Below are 18,789 nucleotides of genomic sequence, written 5' to 3'. Positions count from 1 at the left end.
TCAGTACATCAAAACGATTTGAAAACACCAAAAGAAATTAATTTCAAGTAAAGAAAAAGATCAATTTTTTTCCAAAAACACTTTTAAAATACAAAAACAAATTTAATCCAATATTATTTGTATGTTACAAAGGCATCAACAATCATCAACTCCCCAACACAATATGGTGTTAAATTTGAAAAACAAAATTGTAATATGTTGTTAAACTTTGATTTTTATTTTCATAATAAATTAAGTTAAATTTGAGTTTCTTATTTCATGAGATTTTCAATGAGATTATGTGATAGAAGCATATATAAAAGAATGACTTTATATTCCCAAGTGTGTATGGTATTGTAGTAACTTTTGTGGTTGTGGTTGGAAAAAAAATTGTTTTATAAAAAGTACTTTTGGTTGAGGTTGGTTTAGTATTTATACGTGTTTGGTTAAAACTTTGGTTAAAATTGAGGTTGAACAAAAAATAGTTTAATGTGTTTGGTTAAGAATGCTTTTGAAATTGAGGTTATAAAATAATTTTTTTAATATATATATATATATTAATGGTTTTTAATTTAAATATTGTAGATTTAACCATTGCTATTACATCATGAAATAAATAATACTTTATATAAAATATTTTTTATTGTTCAATTAAACTATCTACAATTGCATCACGTATGAAATACATCCGACAAGGACTATAGTTTTCTTAGTTTTTTAAGTGCGCAATAACATTAGGTAAAATATAATCAGGAATAAAATTGGGATTATGATCAAATTCTGCAAATGGTACATCATCAATAAAATACAATTAAAAATAAAAATAAAATTGAATTTTTTTTTTACTGGATCAGACTCGGTTCAATGCATTTAGTTTTGGAGTCTCCCGTCACTATTATTCACTTAAGTGAACAATGGAGCTCTCCACAGCTAAAAGCAGCATTGTGTTACTTTTAGTTAGCCTGCATTTTTAATATAAAAATTGATGGGATCTATAACAAGTGAATTGAGTTTTGTTGGTCACCAAATATTTGTTTCCCATGGAAACAAATGGTCTCTAAAAGCAATTAGATTCGAGAGAACAGATGGAATAATAGACATAAAATTACTCTCCTTTTTTTAATTAAATAAATTAAAATTAAAAAAATTAAAATTAAAAAAATTACTAATATGTACAATTTCAAACTCAAAATACAATTACTTGAAAAAACATCTTAAAATATAAAATCATCCCGGTAGTATCTAACTCCATCTAAAGGCTTAGAATATCGATCAACTAATATTTTTTTTTGTTTTACTAAGAAAAACAAACTTGATTTCTCTAATTATAGGCTTAAACTTTTCAACAGTTCCAAGTACAATTAACAACACGAGCCGATAGAAAGCTACCATTGCAAATAACATGGCAAGATCCATCCAGTTCGAGTAACGCATTTCCACCTGCCATATAATTCTCAAAATTTCTTCACCTTTGATGTAAGCAGGCCCTCCTCCTTGCAGCACCTGACCATTAGGAAATGTCAGTCCTTCAAACTCGTTTTTAAAGAGCCCCTGGTACGCATATCTATGGAAAGCAATGTAGTATAACGGATATCTCCAGAAAACTAAGGGAAGATCATGCGGCAGCCGGAAGAAACCGCCACTTAGTATCATTAACCCTTGGATCCCTGCTCCTGTTATTAGACCCATCAGGAAATTTGGCATGATGCTTGCAACAATCAGCATTAGGCTTTCCACCAGCATCATGCAAGCAAGGAGTGTCAAGGCAAAGTAGATGAACTGTGCGCAACCTTGTTGGAGGCCAACAAGGTAGTAAGTTATTGCTCCGGGAATCAAAGATATAACAAGCAAGAAGGGTGTTGAAGAAACTGTGTTGCTGAAAACAAATGCAGCCGACTGATAATGTCCGTTTAATCTTTCCCGTTGAAAAACCTGGCTTGAAATGGAAGTAATTACTTGCTAAATGCTACTACTTCCAGGGACAGAATGCTTGATATGTTGTTATGAACTAACCTTCATGTCCTCCACAAATGAAGGGAAACCCCCAATAGCCATAATTGTCAAGAAGGAAGCAGTGAACATAAGCAGTGAACCTCTTGCCTATGAAGCACAACAATCATGACTTAATTTTTTTTCACAGGCAATAATTTCTCACACTAAAACAAACAATGACATTATACTTGCCTGTATCGAGCTGTAACCAGAGCCTATGTCATAGAAAACGGATCCTAAGCCTGAACATAACGCAATATAAATGGCCAGACGGAGCCAGTAGTAGCCTAGATCTCGATACATGTTCACAAAAGACCTTCTTGTGAGAATAAGGCACTGGGAAATGAAGTTAGCCTGGCTGCCCTTCTTTAGTTCTTCCCTGTCCTAAAATGCATATAGAGATGCAGACTAATACATTAACAAGTATAAAACTTTAGCCTGCTGAAAATATTATGTTTTCATTGCTACTTAATGTGTCTATAGCCCTACTCACCAAGCTACATATTTCTGCTACATGTCTTTGGATTTGCTGGCAAGTATGTGATGATTTATAAGATCTTACAAGAAAATTGATTGCTTCCTCGGTGGTTTTCTTTGCATGGAAACCTTGATCCATGTCCTAACAACAAACAAATTATCTTAGCCAAGAACAAATGATATATATTCAGAATATAAAACGAAAACAGCAATTTCTCCAAGCAAGATTAATTTGTCACGATTCACTGTGCAAACCTCATCAAAATCTGTGTTGATTGTGTGTAGGTAATGATCAGATGGGTTTTGGTGACTCGGGCAAGGGAAACCGTTCAATTCAAAAAACTACAATCAAAAGTAAAATACGTCATGAGCTATTTAGAGCTTTAAGAGCTGAAATAATTTTCCTAAAATAATTTGATGGCAAATGAAATATTGACATAAATGTACCTTATTAGCTCTATCAGAGCGACCAAAGTATATTGTTTGTCCTGAAGACAGAAGGCATAGGTTGTGAAAGAGCTGAAAGACTTGACTGCTAGGTTGATGAATGGATGCAATAATTGTCATTCTGTCTTGCTTAGCAAGATCTACCATTCGTTTCATGACATAATATGATGCAGCACTGTCAAGTCCACTTGTTGGCTCGTCGAGGAAAAGAAGCTTCGGCCGAGTTAAAATCTCTATGCAAATGCTCACTCTCCTCTTCTGCCCACTACTTAGGCCCTTGTTGCTCCATCCTCCTATTCTTGTGTCCATTGAGTCTTGTAACCCCATCTCTTTTATTGTCGTCTCTGCTCGCTCTTTTTTCTTGCTTAATGACATTGAATTGGGTAGTTGGAGTTGAGCTGAGTAGAAGACAGCTTCTCTTACAGTTAGTGTCCATGTTATAACATCGTCTTGAGTCACATAAGCCTAAGTTGACAAGACATAAATGGATCGTACATTAGTGAGACCAAAGCACATTTTGCTTGTGATCAGAAGAAGGGAATCGAACATGAAATAAAGTTTATGTGAACACAAGGGCATGTACAAATTGAATGCCTAGCTAGAAAAGAAGCAAGAAGAGATTAATTCAAGTAAAATGTATATCAAGCTCTGTCTAGCATTAGGATCAATTTCTAATATCAGTGATCAGAACTCTGCAACAATTTGAAGTTCGAAAGGCTAGTTTTCATACCGAAGTCCCATATGCCAATGGCTGTTTTCGACCATTGATTAGAACTTCTCCAGTATGCTTTGTGCTGGAATCTAATCTCCCTGGGAAGAGTACTGTATTATATCAGAGTTATGCTTACAGCACATTGAAGAGTGAAAAATTCATCAGTAAGATAAATTCTTAATGCTGTCTACAGGATCTCTATGTTCTTTTCTTCTTTTTTTTTGCTCTGAACTGTTGATCAAGTACAATCCATCTCTCAACAATTACACAATGCTTTCTTGAACTAATATACAAGTTTCTTGACTAAATAATTTCCCTTGAACCTAAAACAAATATAAGAAACGAAAAAAAAATATATTCTTAATGTGCTTGGAGTAATAACTTAATGGATTCAATACGAACACACACAATGGAATTGGTAGTAATTTAATGCAATTTTTTTAATTATTTATTTTATGTATGTGTTCATGCTGCTTTCGTTTGAAAATTTTCGTTATATATATCCCTTTACTCACAAATAATTTTATCTCTCCATTTCCAAACAGGGTTGTAGTGACAATATTGCAGAGGTCAAATCTCAAGTTGATTTTGGCGACACAGATTTGTCGCTAAAATCTTTTAGCGATACAATTCATCTTCATGCATAAAAATTCAGGATTTAGTAACAACACTTTGTGGGGAACATATTTCCTGACAAAATTTGATGTCAGCAAATGTATTTGAGAACGACATAAGATTGTTTTCATAAGGTAGACATGATTTAATTTATAAAAAAGAAAGGAGCAAAGGGATTATAATTGTACGGGAAAACTTCAATATGATCACTTTCCAACCCACCATAGCATTTTCTTAGAATGTGTTGGAACTAGGGCCATTGGGCCTTGGCTTTAGAAAATTTAGATGTCCAATGGCTTGGTTAATTGGCTTCCAACCAATATTTTTAAACGCGGTTCAAGACTCGGGTTACGGGTTTTTATCAGGTTATTAGATTTTGATCGAGTTACCTGGATCAATTCTAATTTTTTTATAAATCAAAACGATGTCGTTTTAGTAAAAAATAGAAAAATAGTAAACGGGTTGCAACCGGATTTTTGACTTGCTCACCGGGTCAACCAGGTTTTTAACTACTCTTATTTTTTCATAAACCCAATCTGGTTTCAGCCCCAGGTCCCAGGTCGACTCGTCGAGCCGGATTTTAAAACTATGCTTTGAACCTATTTGGCATCATAATAAAGATGAAATATATTACAATAATATTTTTTTAATTTTTAAAAATTATTTTTAATATAAATACATCAAAAAATTTGAAAAATACATATAAAAAAAATCAATTTAAAATAAAACAAAATCATTTTCAAAAAAATACAAACAAACGATGCCTTCAATCAATAATCACCCCTATAGAAGGGTTCAATGAAATTCACTTCGTGGAAATATAAGAAATAATTTAAGTATTTTTGTTTCTGACAAAACCTAAAAGATGGCTAGAAATGTTTTTTAAAAAATGGTGTATTGATGATTAAGATAGTGAAAGAGTAGTAGGGAGCTGGTGGTGAACAAAACATGGATGGAGTTTTAAAAAAAAAAAATCAATTCAATCCCAAAATAAATAAATAAATAAAGTTATTTGGCTCTTTCTTAATTGATTGTAGCAATCAAGTCTGAAACATAATCAATAACCACAAACACAAGGATTAAACTAAAAAAAAAGGATTCAAGAATCTGGATTTCTCAATTAATAATTAATATATATACAATAAAATCTTTATATATATATATATATATAGTTTATAGTTATCCCCTTGACAACTCAATAATTGGTATAGAGATATGTGTGCATGAATATAATTAATTAATCATGCAGTATCTAATTTCAGGAGTGTCTAACACCCGTGAAGGCTGCAAACATTTCCTTGATTCCATCACCGGAAAAAAGAAATCGATGCATGTGATCAAAGAGAAAATAATTGAAGAGTTTCTTGGAGAAAAGAAAGAGGCAAGGAAAATTACCAGCTAGTGCGTCAAGAAGAGTAGTCTTGCCGCAGCCCGAAGGACCCATGATTGCCAAGACCTCCCCAGGCCGAGCATAGCCGGTGAGTCCTTGAAGAATGGATCTGCACCCATGTTTCCTATCGGAAACTGTCACCCCAAGGTTCTCCCATGTTATTGAAACATCCTTCCGGTGGACATCCCGACAGCTTCCAAAGGCTGGGCCATTTTCCAAGTCAACTGCCTCCATAAATTCGTCACTTGGAGACAATGCACTGTGGTCTGTTTCGTAGTTGGAGCTAGGTGATGAAGAAGCCATGCAAGTCTTTCCGTCAGCTGGCAACTTAATCATGCTGTGTGAAAAGGGATTATGCATTGTGATTTAAGGATGTTCTAAGCTTAAAGGAATTGGCGTGTGGAATCTCTGTACAGAGCACGTAAAGACAACTAAGAGCCCTCGTAAATGGAGGAAAAGAAGGCCACTTGTGACTTTAGGGAGATTTTTACTCTCTCTTTTGTCGAGGGATAACTCCATTTTTGTTAAGAGTTAAGATATGAGCTGAATAAGAACAAAATCATGTGACATTTGACCGTAAATTCATTACCAGGATCAAAATTTATGATACTTATATTAAGCTTATGACCTTCAAGTGTGACTTTTTTAAGATATATTTTTCATCACAGAGGTTCAAGATATGATTCTTTTGAGTTGTCTCTGCATAATGTTTGAGACATCATTATCAATAATGTGTTGAGAAAAGGCATTGATATAACCTAATTAAAGTCTCAATTCTTTTCTCCAAATTAAATAAGCACATAATATAAATTTTAATATAGAAAATCCTGGTGTGGAAAAAACAACGGAATTACAGTCTACTTAATTTTTTTTACTAATAGGATCACAAAGTTCTTCTCTAACTTAGTTGCAAGATATATATCAAAATATTAAATTTATTGTCGTAAGAATGGATTTCATCATCAACAACGAAGAAAAATGACTAAATCTCATTAATTAGATCTTTGTAAATACCCAAAAGGGAAAGCTTTTGCAACAATTAAAATTGTGTAGTTGAAGAGCTCATCATTCAGAATATTGTATCAAAATTTCATTAAATCAATTAACAAATCACCATTAGATAATCAAGGCACAAAGATGAAGAACACATTTTTTCTTCATTCTATCTCACTTTTTGGCCAAAATCTCTCCTTCTCCTCTTTTTCTTTCGTATATATTAGCTCACGATGAAAATAAACCAAAGTTGGTCTTTTTATACCTAGTTATTTATATGACCTAAAAGGTTTTAAGCCTTCATCCCTATTTTTTTTAGTTTATACGGGTGATGGCCCAAAAAAGAATGGATCAAAACCCAATAATTATCCCTCTTCTGAATCATTTAAGGGGCTCCACTAAGCTTATTTGCCTTTTATAAAACTCAAACTTTTCTCTTGATAAAAGCTTGTTCATTATATCTAATACATTGTCTCGGTATAGATATTCTCAACAACAAAAGACTTCATCTTTATAGCATCTTGAATCCATTGGTATCTAACATCAATGTGTTTTGATCTTGAATGAAAAGTAAGATGCTTAATGAGATGGATCACACTATAATTATCATAGTGCAACATAAAGTTCTCATGCACTAGGTCAAGTTCGTGTAAGAGTTTCTTCATCTAAAACTTCTTTAATAAGAGCAATGTATTTAGACTCTACCATAAAACTGCACCTTCTACAAAAGTCATTAAGCATCTCGATGTAAACTTTCTAGCATCAGCATCGTTAGTCAAATCTACATTTATGTATACATTTAGTATAGGTTCACCATTACCAAAATATAAGTTGAAAGTAAAAGTACCTTTGAAATATTAAAGTATTTATTTCACTGTTGACCAATGTTTTTTACCATCATTAATGAGAAGTCAATTGACCATACCAACAACGTGAGCTAAATCCAGTCTCATACAAGTTATGACATACATTGAGTAACCAACTACTTATGCATAAAAAAAACCTTATTCATCTCTTTTATTTCTTCATCATTTGTAGGGCAGTGTTTAGAACTTAGCTTAAAATGACTTGCAAATGGATAATAAATAGATTTGAACTTGCTCATGTTGGATCTCTTAAGTATTTTTTGAACATATATATCCTAAGATAGCCAAAGTTTCCTCTTTTTCATCTCACTGGTAATCTTCAAGCCAATAATTTATTTTTTAAATCTTGAGTTTTTCATTGTAAAAGACTTGCTTAACTTTCTTTTGAAATTTTGGATCTTCTTAGCATAATAGTCAACAATCAATACATCATCCACATATAAAAAAAAGTGGTCCTACCATAACCATGCCCCACCATGAAAGAATCAAACGTATTGTATCATTTCTTTAGAGTTTGTTTCAACCCATACAAACTATTTTTTAGCTTGTAAATTAAGTGTTTTTTTCTTTTACTTTAAACCCTTCAAACTTCTCCATATAGATCTCCTTATCTAAGTCACCATGGAGAAAAAAAAATTTCACATCAAGTTGTTCAACTTCAAGATTCAAATTAGTAGTTAAACTAAGCACAACTCGAATTAAAAACATCTTCACCATAAGTGAAAATATCTTTTCAAAATCGATACCCTTCTAACTAAAATCTTTCACAACCAATCTTGCCTTGTACCCTGATTGTGAGAGATTTTCTTTAATTTTCAACCTGAACACCTATTTTTTCTTAAATGCTCTTTTGCCTTTAAAAAGCTTCATTAACTTGAAAATGTGATGCTCTTATAAGGATTTCATTTCTTTTTGCATGGCTTTCAACCACTCATTTTTCTTTTCATATGGCATAGCTTCACCAAAGCATTATAACTCTCCCTCAGAAATAACTAACACACACTTATGAGAAGAATATTTTGTAGAAGCTTGGTAAGGTCTAGTGGACCTTTTTAATTGTAGCTCATTTAGAGCTTTTTGAATAACCTATTTAGGAATAACAACATCATCATCATTATTAGTTAGCTTAGGATCATCAACTAATAGTTTAAAAGGCAAACCACAATTATCATCATTTTGAAAATCTCCTTAATAATTAAAAGGTATCAAAGGAAATTGTATGGTAGGTCTTGGATAAGAATTAGAATGAATGAAATTAGTAAACTTTATTTTCTCTTTTTTGTTCAAAATCTTCAATGTTTTAATCTTTAAAGAGGACAACATCTCTACTTATAACAAATTTCTTCTCTTTTGTATCCCATAACCTATATCCAAACTCTTTTTCTTCAAAAACCAAGAAAACACATTACTTTATCTTGTTGTCAAGCTTAGACATTTCATCTTTAGGAACATGAATAAATGCCTTGAAACCAAACATTTTTAAGTATACATAAGAAACATTTTTTTTCCTTTCCACACTCTCTCTAGAATATCAAAGTTAAGAGAAATTGATAAAGAAATGTTGATCATGACAACTATAGTCTTCATTGCTTTACCTTAAATGGATTTAGACAACTTTATATGAGAGAGCATACATTTAATTCTTTCAATAATGGTTTTATATTCTTTCAACCACTTTATTTAGTTGTTAATTTTTTAAACTATGTTTTCGACCTTAATACCATGTTCCATATAATACTTCTTAAAAAGATCCTTGTATTCACCACCACTATCAATTTAAACACAATTTAGTTTTTTACCAATTTTCCTTTCGGCTCTGGCAAGAAAATCTTTAAATACATCAAACACCTAATCTTTAGATTTCAAATAAGTGGCCCAAATCTTTAAACAATAATCATCAATAAAACTAACAAGGAATAAATCACCTCTAAGAGACTTGTCAGTCATAAATTAAATATCAGTATGAATCAAATCAAGAACATGTGAAGGTGATCTTTTAAATGCAAATTTATGTTGTTTACCAACTAAAAAATGAGTGCAAGTGTTCATCTTCTTTGGTAAAGATGTGAAGACCTTTTCTCACTCAAGAATTTAAGTTGCTTATATCATTAATCAGTAAAACCATCTTTATTTGCATTCATTTTCCTCTTAATCACCTTGGCTTATGACATATAAAGATTAATTTTTTTTCTCTTTAGAAAAAAATCAAAGAATTTTTAAAGTGCTTCCATTTACTATCTCTAAAATAATTATGATAGCCTTTTTTTTACCAAGTGTACTTATAGAGATCAAGTATAGGCGCATATCATCCACATGTTTAGCATCTTTGAGTTATAACATGCATTTGGTATTGGTTTTAACCAGATGTCTTTAATTTTCATAACACTAGCCATCCTTTAATTTCTCATTCTAACTTAACCAAAGTTAACAGCAATGTAGGATGTACTTAGACTTATTACAATAATAACATTTAATCCATTCCTTCATTGAGATCTTCCTCTAGGTTTTTATTTGCCTTTTCTATCATTGGATTCTTTATCTTGCTTTCCACGATAAAATTTACTTTGGTTTCTACCCTGACTATCTATAACAAGTACATTAGACTCGTAAGTGTATCTCTTTTTCATCTTTTTTTTAAGAATATTTTCCTTCATTGTTTTTAAAGTGAGCTTTTCATTTGGAGTAGAATTACTAAGTGACACCATCGAAGTCTCACAACTATCTGACAATAAACTCAATAGGATTAGTGCTTGTATATCATTGGCTAACTTAAGAACGATTTTCATTCCAAGCCATATCCGAAAAGGTGCCCCCTCTTTCCGTTCTACTATTCAAAACACGCTGACCATTCTAAGTTCTGGGGTTAGGTCGGATAGGACCAGACCAAATCGGCTGAATCTGTGGAATCTGAACTGATCAGATCCAATCGGATCTGATCGTAGCTTCGAGTTCAGGTGTCGTACCGCGACCGGGCAAGAATTTTCTTCTTTGTGGAGTAAACTTATCTTCCCTTAAGTGGAACACATGGTCTACAAGGTCCCAAAATCTTGAAGCAACTCTTTTAGAGTTAATTTCTGAGGAGACTCGAACACTATGCAGCCCAAGACTAAAGATATGGTCATGGCCACTCCAGCATCAGGCCACCGGGGAGACAGGAAGCGAGAAAAGTCCATAGTTAGTCACTGCTCACCCCTTGCTTATTCGATTAGGGAAAGAGTACCAAACAACCCGTACCGGGGAATACTTGAAGAAGGAAAAGCTTTCTTAGCGAAGCGGGAAGGGAAGTCTCGAGAATATGGCTCCTAAACTTTTGATTCCCACTTTAGCTGACAGTTATGCGGTGTGGAACAGCCAATTCCTTGCTTGGAACTAACGATGATTCATCAACGATAACTAATTCAGAAACCCTCGAAAGTCACTTTGTGCACCGAGGCATCTTTACCCCCTTTGTACTTTAAATTCACAAGGTATTTGATCACAAAAACTTTGTTTTATGCACACTTATTAGCAAATATTTCTTTCAAAATCTTCCAAACTTTGTAATGGTCATGTTTGTGAGAAATATGGTTAATGGACTTAAAAGATACTCATTTTCTTTCAAAATCTTCATTTTGCCTCCTTTATTTTGGTAGGCTTCTTTCATTTATACTTTAACACCAAAGCCAAATTATTGCAATAAAGGTGATCCTCCATCAATGTCTTTCATAGGAAACAAATGGAGAGAGTGAGCTTTATCATGCCTGAATCTTCCTTTTTCATTTTAGTTGTAAAAGAAAATCAATCTCCACAACCAAACTTTGATACCACTTTATTGAGAAAAGGGGTTAATATAACTAAATTCACAATCCACAAGTCTTAATTATTTTCCCTCTTTATATAATTAAAATAGGGTTAACCAATCATGAAAAACTAAATGCAAAAATTAAATAAGCACACAACATAAGGAATTTTTACAACAAAAACCCCAATAGAGAAAAACCATAGGATCGTAGTTTAATCAAACTCTTCTATTAGTTCAAATAATGAGATCACAAAGTCCTTTCCTAGCTCAGCTAGAGGATATACACCAAATCACTAAATTCATCATCACAATGATGGACTTCATCAACAATAACAAAGAAAAATGGTTAAATCTCATCAATTAGATATTTTAGAAATACCTAAAGGTGGAAGCTTCTCAATGATCAACATTGTCTAAGTTAAAGAGCTCATTGTCAAGAATAATATATCAAAACCACATCTTAATTGGGTAACAAATCATTGCCTAATTAAAGCACAAAGATCTATCTGTATGTGACCGAAAGCTCTCATTTTATCTTTTGTAAATGTTGGCTTATAATGAAATTAGGTCAAAGTTGGCCTTTCTAGACTTGGTCACTTATATGCCTTAAAAGGGCTTTAAGTCGTGGTCTTTTTTTTCTTAGTTTATATGGGTTATGGCCTAAACAATAAGGAATTGAACCCAACAATGTGTTCTCATCCTTAGTTATAATAATACCAAGAGTATAGGCAATGTGGGCCCATTATGTTATAGGTCGGATCAAGTTTTTTTAATTTAAAAAAATTGTCTAGGATGCAGGGAACTTTTTAGCATTGTAATTAAACCTGGTTAAAAGGGTTACACTTTAAACATTCCAACCTGACTTTATACTTAACTTGGGTTTCAAATTAAATTGTATAGGAGTTACTCTAACATGACCCAATTGTTTTAGCAAGTCTAAAGATAATTTGAATGACTAGTAAAAACATGGTTTAACTTAAAAAAAATTCAAAATAATCTTTTAAAAAAACAATACTGAGATGATAATATATTAAATTGATTCGAGTTTCACAACCTAACATGTCAAACCAATACCTAAAATCATTAAGGAAGGTTATGGTTAAAAGCCATCTAGTTGTGCAGCATATTTTTGTAAGTTTCAAGTAGGAATTTTTTTTTACTCCTTAACTATGGTAGAATTTGTATTTTGATTACCTTAATGGTATTTTAATTTAAAATTTTAATTAATAAATTGTTTTGCGATGAAAAATCATAACATAAAAAACAAACTCTAAAACATAATATATATTTAAAAGAAAATATTTTGATAAAAAATATATTTTTTGTATCAATATACGGATCACTTATCCATTGCTATGGCAAGCTATACACACCACGATGAAGTCGAATAATCATAGTTACTGTTTTTGCTGTTTTCTTAGGAGAAGGAATCAACAAATAATGTCATATATCATCTCTTTTTATAAAAATTAATCTTAGGGCTGTAATTGTCAAGGGGTATTGATATTTGTTCACAAAATGGTGTTTAATTTGGAGGGTGGATTTAACATTTGAGCATGGGAAGAAAGTTCTCTCCCAAACTAATGTTTTTTATTTTCACCATTTCCATTTTTACTATTTCTGCTTCCAATCATGACTACTAGCTGGGATTTTAGTTTTTTTATTTTATTTCTTTATGTTATACTTACAAGCTAATTAAACCTTGTATCTTTAACAATTGATCATAATTGTTATTTAAAAAATATTAATCTTCCTTCAAATCAATATTTATTTTGTATCAAACGCAACTTGAAGCTAAATGACGAAGGTTTCATTTCAATATTCTTTCACCTCAAGGATGAAAGTTTTCCCTTTCTTTTTTTTTTTTTTTCAATTTGAATGACTTGTACTTTTCTATGCTAATAAGGACAGTATTTTTATTTTACATCCCATTTATTTACAGAAAAGTAGATTTGTTTTTAAAATGATTTTTTTGGAAAGTGAATTCTGAAAAAGTAAATTTTTTTTTGATGTATGATAGTATCATGAAAAATAAGTTAGAAAACAATTTCCAATGTTTGGTTATGTTATGGAAAATGAGCTATAAAATAGCATATTGATGTTTTATTTTTTTTCTAGTTTATTAAAATAATAAGAAACAAATCTTACAAATTAAAAAGTTGAATGAGAATATAATTGAAAAAAAAATCTAATTTCATAAATTACCTCAAACAAAATAAATAATAATTAAAATAATAGAGATCAAATCTAACAGATAAAAAAATTGAAAGATGATGAAATTAAAATAATAATAATTACAATTTTATAAATTATTTTAAATAAATAAGTAACAATCAAAAGAATGAGGATCAAATTTAATAGATAAAAAATTTCAATTTAAAAAATGATAAGAAAAAAATAAATAACAATCATAAAAATAAGGATCAAAGTTAATAGAAAAATCAAATTTTAAGGAATGAATTTGAAAAAAAAAGATTAAAACAAAATATATAGCAATTAAAAGTTTGAATACTAAATTTAACATAATCAGCAAATAATATGATATTTTTAAATTTTTCACAACTTTTTGAAAGTGTTTTTCGTTCAAAATAAAAGAAAAATACTTTCCTGAAAATCAAGTAAAATTTTCCTTTGACAGGAAAGTGTTTTCAGTTGAGCGAAAAGTGTTTTCCGTTGACCAACTTTCCTAATAAAAAACAAATACAGAAAAATTTGGAAAGCGATTTCTCGAAAACCATTTTCCGGAAACAAACGCAGCCAAATTGAATTGAGAATACATTTATGATATTATTTTAAATATATAATTTAATTCCTTTTAATTTATAAATTGGTTAAAAAATATTCACTTCTTGTTTGACAAACCGTATTTATAAATCTTATCTAAGAAGTTAACTAAATAGAGATATAAAGTAACATAATTTAATTCAAATTTAAAAAGTATTAATTTCATCTGAATAAGTGGATTATTTTTAAGTAGTTATATTATTTAATTAATAATGAATAGGATATGATTTTTATTAAATTTAACTCGAAATTCAACATAAATCTAATTATATATAAAGATGTAATATAATATAAAGAACTATTGTCTGACTATAAGTGGTTGTCTCCTTCCTCTTATTTTATTTTATTTTTTTGCTAATGGTACGAAATACAAAGATCTAAGATAGATCTGTCATTAAAGTGCAAACACAATGCCATTACTCTTTGTTTTAACCTTCAAGCAAAACATATCCATGTCCTCATTGCAATTGTGTGCCGAAGACCTTAAGAAGGGAAAAAAAACAAAAACAAAAAAACCTCAAGACCATATCAGAATCGTAAAAGCCCAACTAAGCCCTCAAATGGCTCACGATATAAAGATTGGTAGGGCCATGTTGACAACTGAGACTAGATCCTGATCCTCATGCTTACATGTTGGGATCTTATTGGTCCCTCAATTAGCCAAGACAGGATTTTGCAGAAGAGAGAAGTCTAACTCCTGTCTTTTAGTTAGTTACTACTGTTGCCTTCTTGTTAAAAGAAAGCTTGTTATTACAGTTTTACTCTCTTACGATGATGAATTGGAGTTCAGTTTCCTTCTCTTATCTCTTCTTGCAGCCTACACAGACAGGCAGAGACTGAGAGATGCATGGGCAAGAGGGTTTACTGTTATCAAGGTTTTTCTCTCTCTTTTCTTCTTTTTAGTTTAGTTTATCATCGCCTGCAGAAGGGATTAATGATTAAATGACGAACTGAATGTCTTGTCTTCTCTACGTTCCTACTTGTAGATAATCATTAAAGAAAGATATACTTCATTTGATAGCAATAATGGCAGCAGCGTTTTGTAGCCTCCATCAGGGGTCTAGTCTCAAGAAACTCCAATATTATCATGTGAGGCAGAGTTATGCAACAAGGCAAGTTATTAAGTTCATTTTTGTACTTGATTTTTTGTTACTATGAGACTAATCTTAATTCATCTGTTTAACATCAACTCACTATTCTTAATTTGTTTACTTAAATTGCTCAGTATAATTTAATAAGTTCTTAGTTTACTTCAATTGATTCTGCTAAATTTGAAACATTGTTTGAACAAAAGGTTTAACAAATGTTGAGATGGCATGATTGGTGAGCTTTGTTGAAATTCACATCAGTAGACTGGATTAATTTTGTGTAATACAATCAATCATTCACTGAGTTCCATGTGATTGATGATGCTTCTTTTGCTAGCTAAGAGAGTTTGGAGTCTAAAGAAACTTATTCTGGGTGTGAAACACAACTCCAGAATCAGTGCTGTTACGATGTGTATTCCATGCAGTAAGAATATTTGGAAATGATATGTCCTTTGGCCTGATGTACTTAGAAATCTATTAATGATGGTGTTTTGGTGGGTAGCTTGTAGTTCAAACTGTATTTAATGTTTCTATTGCTTAGCACTGCATTTCTTGATTATGGTTTTACTCCTTAAATTGCTCTACTTTACCTTAGAACTGAAGAGAAAGTGAGCACATCATGCGTGCCTATTGTTTCTGCATTTACTAATAGTTTATTTCATCAAATCTCTTTTTTTTTTATTGTTATTGTTATTTTTTACCAACTTTCTCAGGTCTTATCCGGGAGCTCGTACTTCAAATGTTTCCAAAAAATCATTAATGTGCTGCTGTACTGCCCAAAATTTTGCCTGTGGGATTCGTATAAGCCGGTTAGAATTCAAGAAAGGAATTCAATGTTGGCGGGCTTTTTCAGGAAGTATAGCAAATTATGCTGACAATGCATATGAAAGTGAAAGTGGGGAGGATGTTCCTAAAGCAACCTTGATATGGAGGGCAGTCAAATTGCCTATTTACTCTGTTGCTTTGGTTCCTCTAACTGTGAGTTTTGCCTTATATTTAGTTGCAAACAAATGCGTGGTTCTTTGAACATTGATTCTGTGACTATGCTTTTAAGGATTAATGGTTGATGATGTGCATCACACTTCATTCATCTTTTCCTGGCTTACATATTTCATGGTTTGTGGAGCAGGTAGGTGGTGCAGCTGCTTATTTGGAAACAGGCATCTTTTCAGCAAGACGCTACTTTTCGCTTTTGGTTTCTTCAATTCTTATCATAACTTGGCTCAATCTAAGGTGAGTTCTGAAAAAAATAGGAGGGTGATTTGAAAATAAATTAAGTTGGAACAAGCTTAGCAATAGACCTTGTACCAGACTACTGTTTCATGTGGGCATTGATTTTCAAACTTCCATTTTCTTGTGGTTTAATCGAATGTACTACCCTGCTGATTCACTCTACTGAGGTTTTTTTATTATTATTATTTTACAAGCATACAGTTAGATTGTGTTTAGCTAACTCTGGCTGCTAAAGTTGTCATCGATTACTCTAGAAGCTGGTACCTAATCTTTGTTCCTGCAAAGGGATTTGCTGAACTAGCATATATAAGATCTTGTAGGACCTGGAGATGCCTAAAGGAGGTAGCTTCCTCTTTGGGGCTTCGATGAGTGGTGTTTTTTGTGTTCTCTCTTTAGAGAACTTCATTTTTCTTGCATCTTAAACCAGTAGCCTAAATCTCCTAGAATGAGTAATTTCACTGGCTGTCTGTTTGCTAAAAATAAAGTACACCATCAGAAAACTATCCTCGTGGGTATACCATGTTACAAGCTGTTAAGATTCATCTGTGTGATCCATGGGCAGCAACGATGTTTATGATTTCGATACAGGAGCAGATAAGAACAAGAAAGAATCAGTTGTGAATTTGGTCGGCAGGTAAATGGTTAATAGAAACTATGAACTTTTGTGTCCTGATGAAAAACAAGATTATTCAAAGAGAAAACAAACAAGATCTAGCTAATTGTGCTTTGCTATCGCTTTGGGAAGCCGTTCAATGGCCTTTATTGCTGCTTACTCATCACTTCTCCTTGGCTTTGCGGGCCTGGCATGGACATCTATGGGGGAAGGAAACATCCATGCAATATTATTCCTGGCTTGTGCAATTCTTTGTGGTTATGTATATCAGGTAACAAAAATCTCTCTAGTTTGTGGAATGTTTAAATCATTTTTGAAGAATTGAATCTCCTGTCTGTTACAAAATTTTATAGAAGTTCTACATTTGAGGCTTTGAGCTGCCTCCTAGATCCAGCACTTGTGCTTGGCAAGTCATAATTGTAAATATAATTCCATGGTGGCATAATAGTTACATGTTTCCTTTTGACATGTCCTTTCTTATCTTGGAAGAACTTCTGAAGCTTAGTATCTGATGTAGTGCCCACCATTTCGGTTAAGTTACCAAGGATTAGGAGAGCCCTTGTGCTTCGCAGCATTTGGCCCCTTCGCTACTTCTGCCTTCTACTTACTACTTGGCAGCACAAGGTTTACTTTATTTCTTCAAATTCCAACACCAACTCAGCTTTACATAAATTCTGTTCTTGTTCTATACATAGCTGATATGCCTTGGTGTGTTTGACAGTGAGATGAGCATTCTTCCATTAACTGGCACAATTCTTTCTGCATCGCTCCTGGTTGGCTTCACAACAACATTAATACTCTTCTGTAGTCACTTTCACCAGGTAGCCTTCTTTTTATTTTTCTCAGTTTAGCATCATTTAGCAGTGGAGTTTTTGCAAAACTCACATAACTAGCATTGCATTATCAAAATAACATGAAAATGTTGTGCAAGTCAGGTGGAAGAAGATGAGGCTGTTGGGAAGTTTTCCCCTTTGGTGTGTACATTGGCTCATCCTTATTCATTCGTTTACTTGTTTTTCTTAAGTTATACAGTGCATCAATGTCTTGTTTGAGCTTCTATGCAGGTTAGACTTGGCACTGAAAGAGGTTCTGGAGTGGTGAAAGTAGCTGTCGCAATGCTGTACTCTCTTCTATTTGCTTTTGGTCTAAGCAGAGCTCTTCCTTTAGCTTGCATTGTAAGGCAATAACAAATTGTTCAAAACATATGCTTTTCACCATCGAACTCTTATAGCTTTAATGACTGAATCATGGGTATTCCAGCTTCTCTGTTCTCTGACCTTACCTGTGGGAAAGCTGGTGGTCGGCTTTGTCGAAGAAAACTACAAGGTGAGATCTAAACTAACACGATAGTTTAAGCCTCTACAGTTCCAGTCTCCCTCCTCTGGTCCTGAACTCCTGATGCCACATAATGCTCATATCATTCTAATAGGATGAATATTACAGGACAAAGGGAAGATTTTCATGGCAAAGTACTTCTGTGTGAGATTGCATGCCTTATTCGGGGCTGCGTTGGCCTCTGGACTCGTGGCAGCTAGAGCATTTCAAGGATATTTCTCTTGAAGTATTATTCCAAGCATCACTCAAACCAAAATGAACCAGAGATTAGCTTCCGTAGATGAAAGGAAATGAATGCAATGATTAAGGTGTTAGTTGACTTGTAGGTAATTGGTTGGATATATGTAGTATTGATTTTATTAATATAGAATATATTTATTATTAATAAAGATATTTTTGTTAATCTTTGATTATATTTGATTAATAAATCTAATATTTGATTAATTAATTTAGAGTAAAGATAAAGTATGTGGAATAAAAATAC

The 18,789-nt window shown here is 32.4% G+C and overlaps 2 protein-coding genes across 3 annotated transcripts; one reads left to right on the top strand and one right to left on the bottom strand.

Annotated features, from left to right (window-relative positions):
- Window positions 1–1,111: 1,111 nt before the first annotated feature.
- On the bottom strand, window positions 1,112–6,181 carry LOC133671690 (ABC transporter G family member 1-like). Its single transcript, XM_062092524.1, has 8 exons — window positions 5,618–6,181; window positions 3,626–3,705; window positions 2,896–3,360; window positions 2,704–2,790; window positions 2,465–2,590; window positions 2,164–2,355; window positions 1,993–2,079; window positions 1,112–1,911 (listed from the first exon to the last, which is right to left on the bottom strand). The coding sequence occupies exons 1-8, from the start codon at window positions 5,970–5,972 to the stop codon at window positions 1,252–1,254; spliced, it is 2,052 nt and encodes a 683-aa protein (XP_061948508.1). The 5' UTR covers window positions 5,973–6,181; the 3' UTR covers window positions 1,112–1,251.
- An 8,555-nt stretch (window positions 6,182–14,736) lies between these two features.
- LOC133670557 (2-carboxy-1,4-naphthoquinone phytyltransferase, chloroplastic) lies at window positions 14,737–18,708 on the top strand. Of its 2 annotated transcripts, none has more exons than XM_062091072.1 (12): window positions 14,737–14,911; window positions 15,023–15,148; window positions 15,838–16,102; window positions 16,254–16,357; window positions 16,920–16,991; window positions 17,103–17,241; window positions 17,488–17,594; window positions 17,692–17,791; window positions 17,906–17,944; window positions 18,035–18,145; window positions 18,231–18,296; window positions 18,400–18,708. In XM_062091072.1, the coding sequence occupies exons 2-12, from the start codon at window positions 15,063–15,065 to the stop codon at window positions 18,451–18,453; spliced, it is 1,143 nt and encodes a 380-aa protein (XP_061947056.1). In that variant the 5' UTR covers window positions 14,737–14,911; window positions 15,023–15,062; the 3' UTR covers window positions 18,454–18,708. The 2 variants fall into 2 exon arrangements, with proteins under 2 accessions (XP_061947056.1, XP_061947055.1); XM_062091071.1 differs by having other exon boundaries at window positions 14,738–14,911; window positions 18,414–18,708.
- Window positions 18,709–18,789: the final 81 nt, after the last annotated feature.

This window comes from Populus nigra, chromosome 13, assembly GCF_951802175.1.
Source record: "Populus nigra chromosome 13, ddPopNigr1.1, whole genome shotgun sequence".
Taxonomy (NCBI): Eukaryota; Viridiplantae; Streptophyta; class Magnoliopsida; order Malpighiales; family Salicaceae; genus Populus; species Populus nigra.
Note: the sequence above shows the minus strand (reverse complement) of the source record. Positions and strands in the feature narration are given on the sequence as shown.

Excerpts from the sequence above, each read along its gene's own strand:
- LOC133671690 (XM_062092524.1), bottom strand. The coding sequence starts at position 5,972 with ATGCATAATCCCTTTTCACACAGCATGATTAAGTTGCCAGCTGACGGA. Across the intron at positions 2,791-2,895 it reads GCTCTGATAGAGCTAATAAG|TTTTTTGAATTGAACGGTTT; the intron begins GTACATTTATGT and ends TTTTGATTGTAG. Across the intron at positions 2,591-2,703 it reads TCAACACAGATTTTGATGAG|GACATGGATCAAGGTTTCCA; the intron begins GTTTGCACAGTG and ends GTTTGTTGTTAG.
- LOC133670557 (XM_062091071.1), top strand. The coding sequence starts at position 15,063 with ATGGCAGCAGCGTTTTGTAGCCTCCATCAGGGGTCTAGTCTCAAGAAA. Across the intron at positions 17,792-17,905 it reads TCTGTAGTCACTTTCACCAG|GTGGAAGAAGATGAGGCTGT; the intron begins GTAGCCTTCTTT and ends TGTGCAAGTCAG. Across the intron at positions 18,146-18,230 it reads CTCTTCCTTTAGCTTGCATT|CTTCTCTGTTCTCTGACCTT; the intron begins GTAAGGCAATAA and ends TGGGTATTCCAG.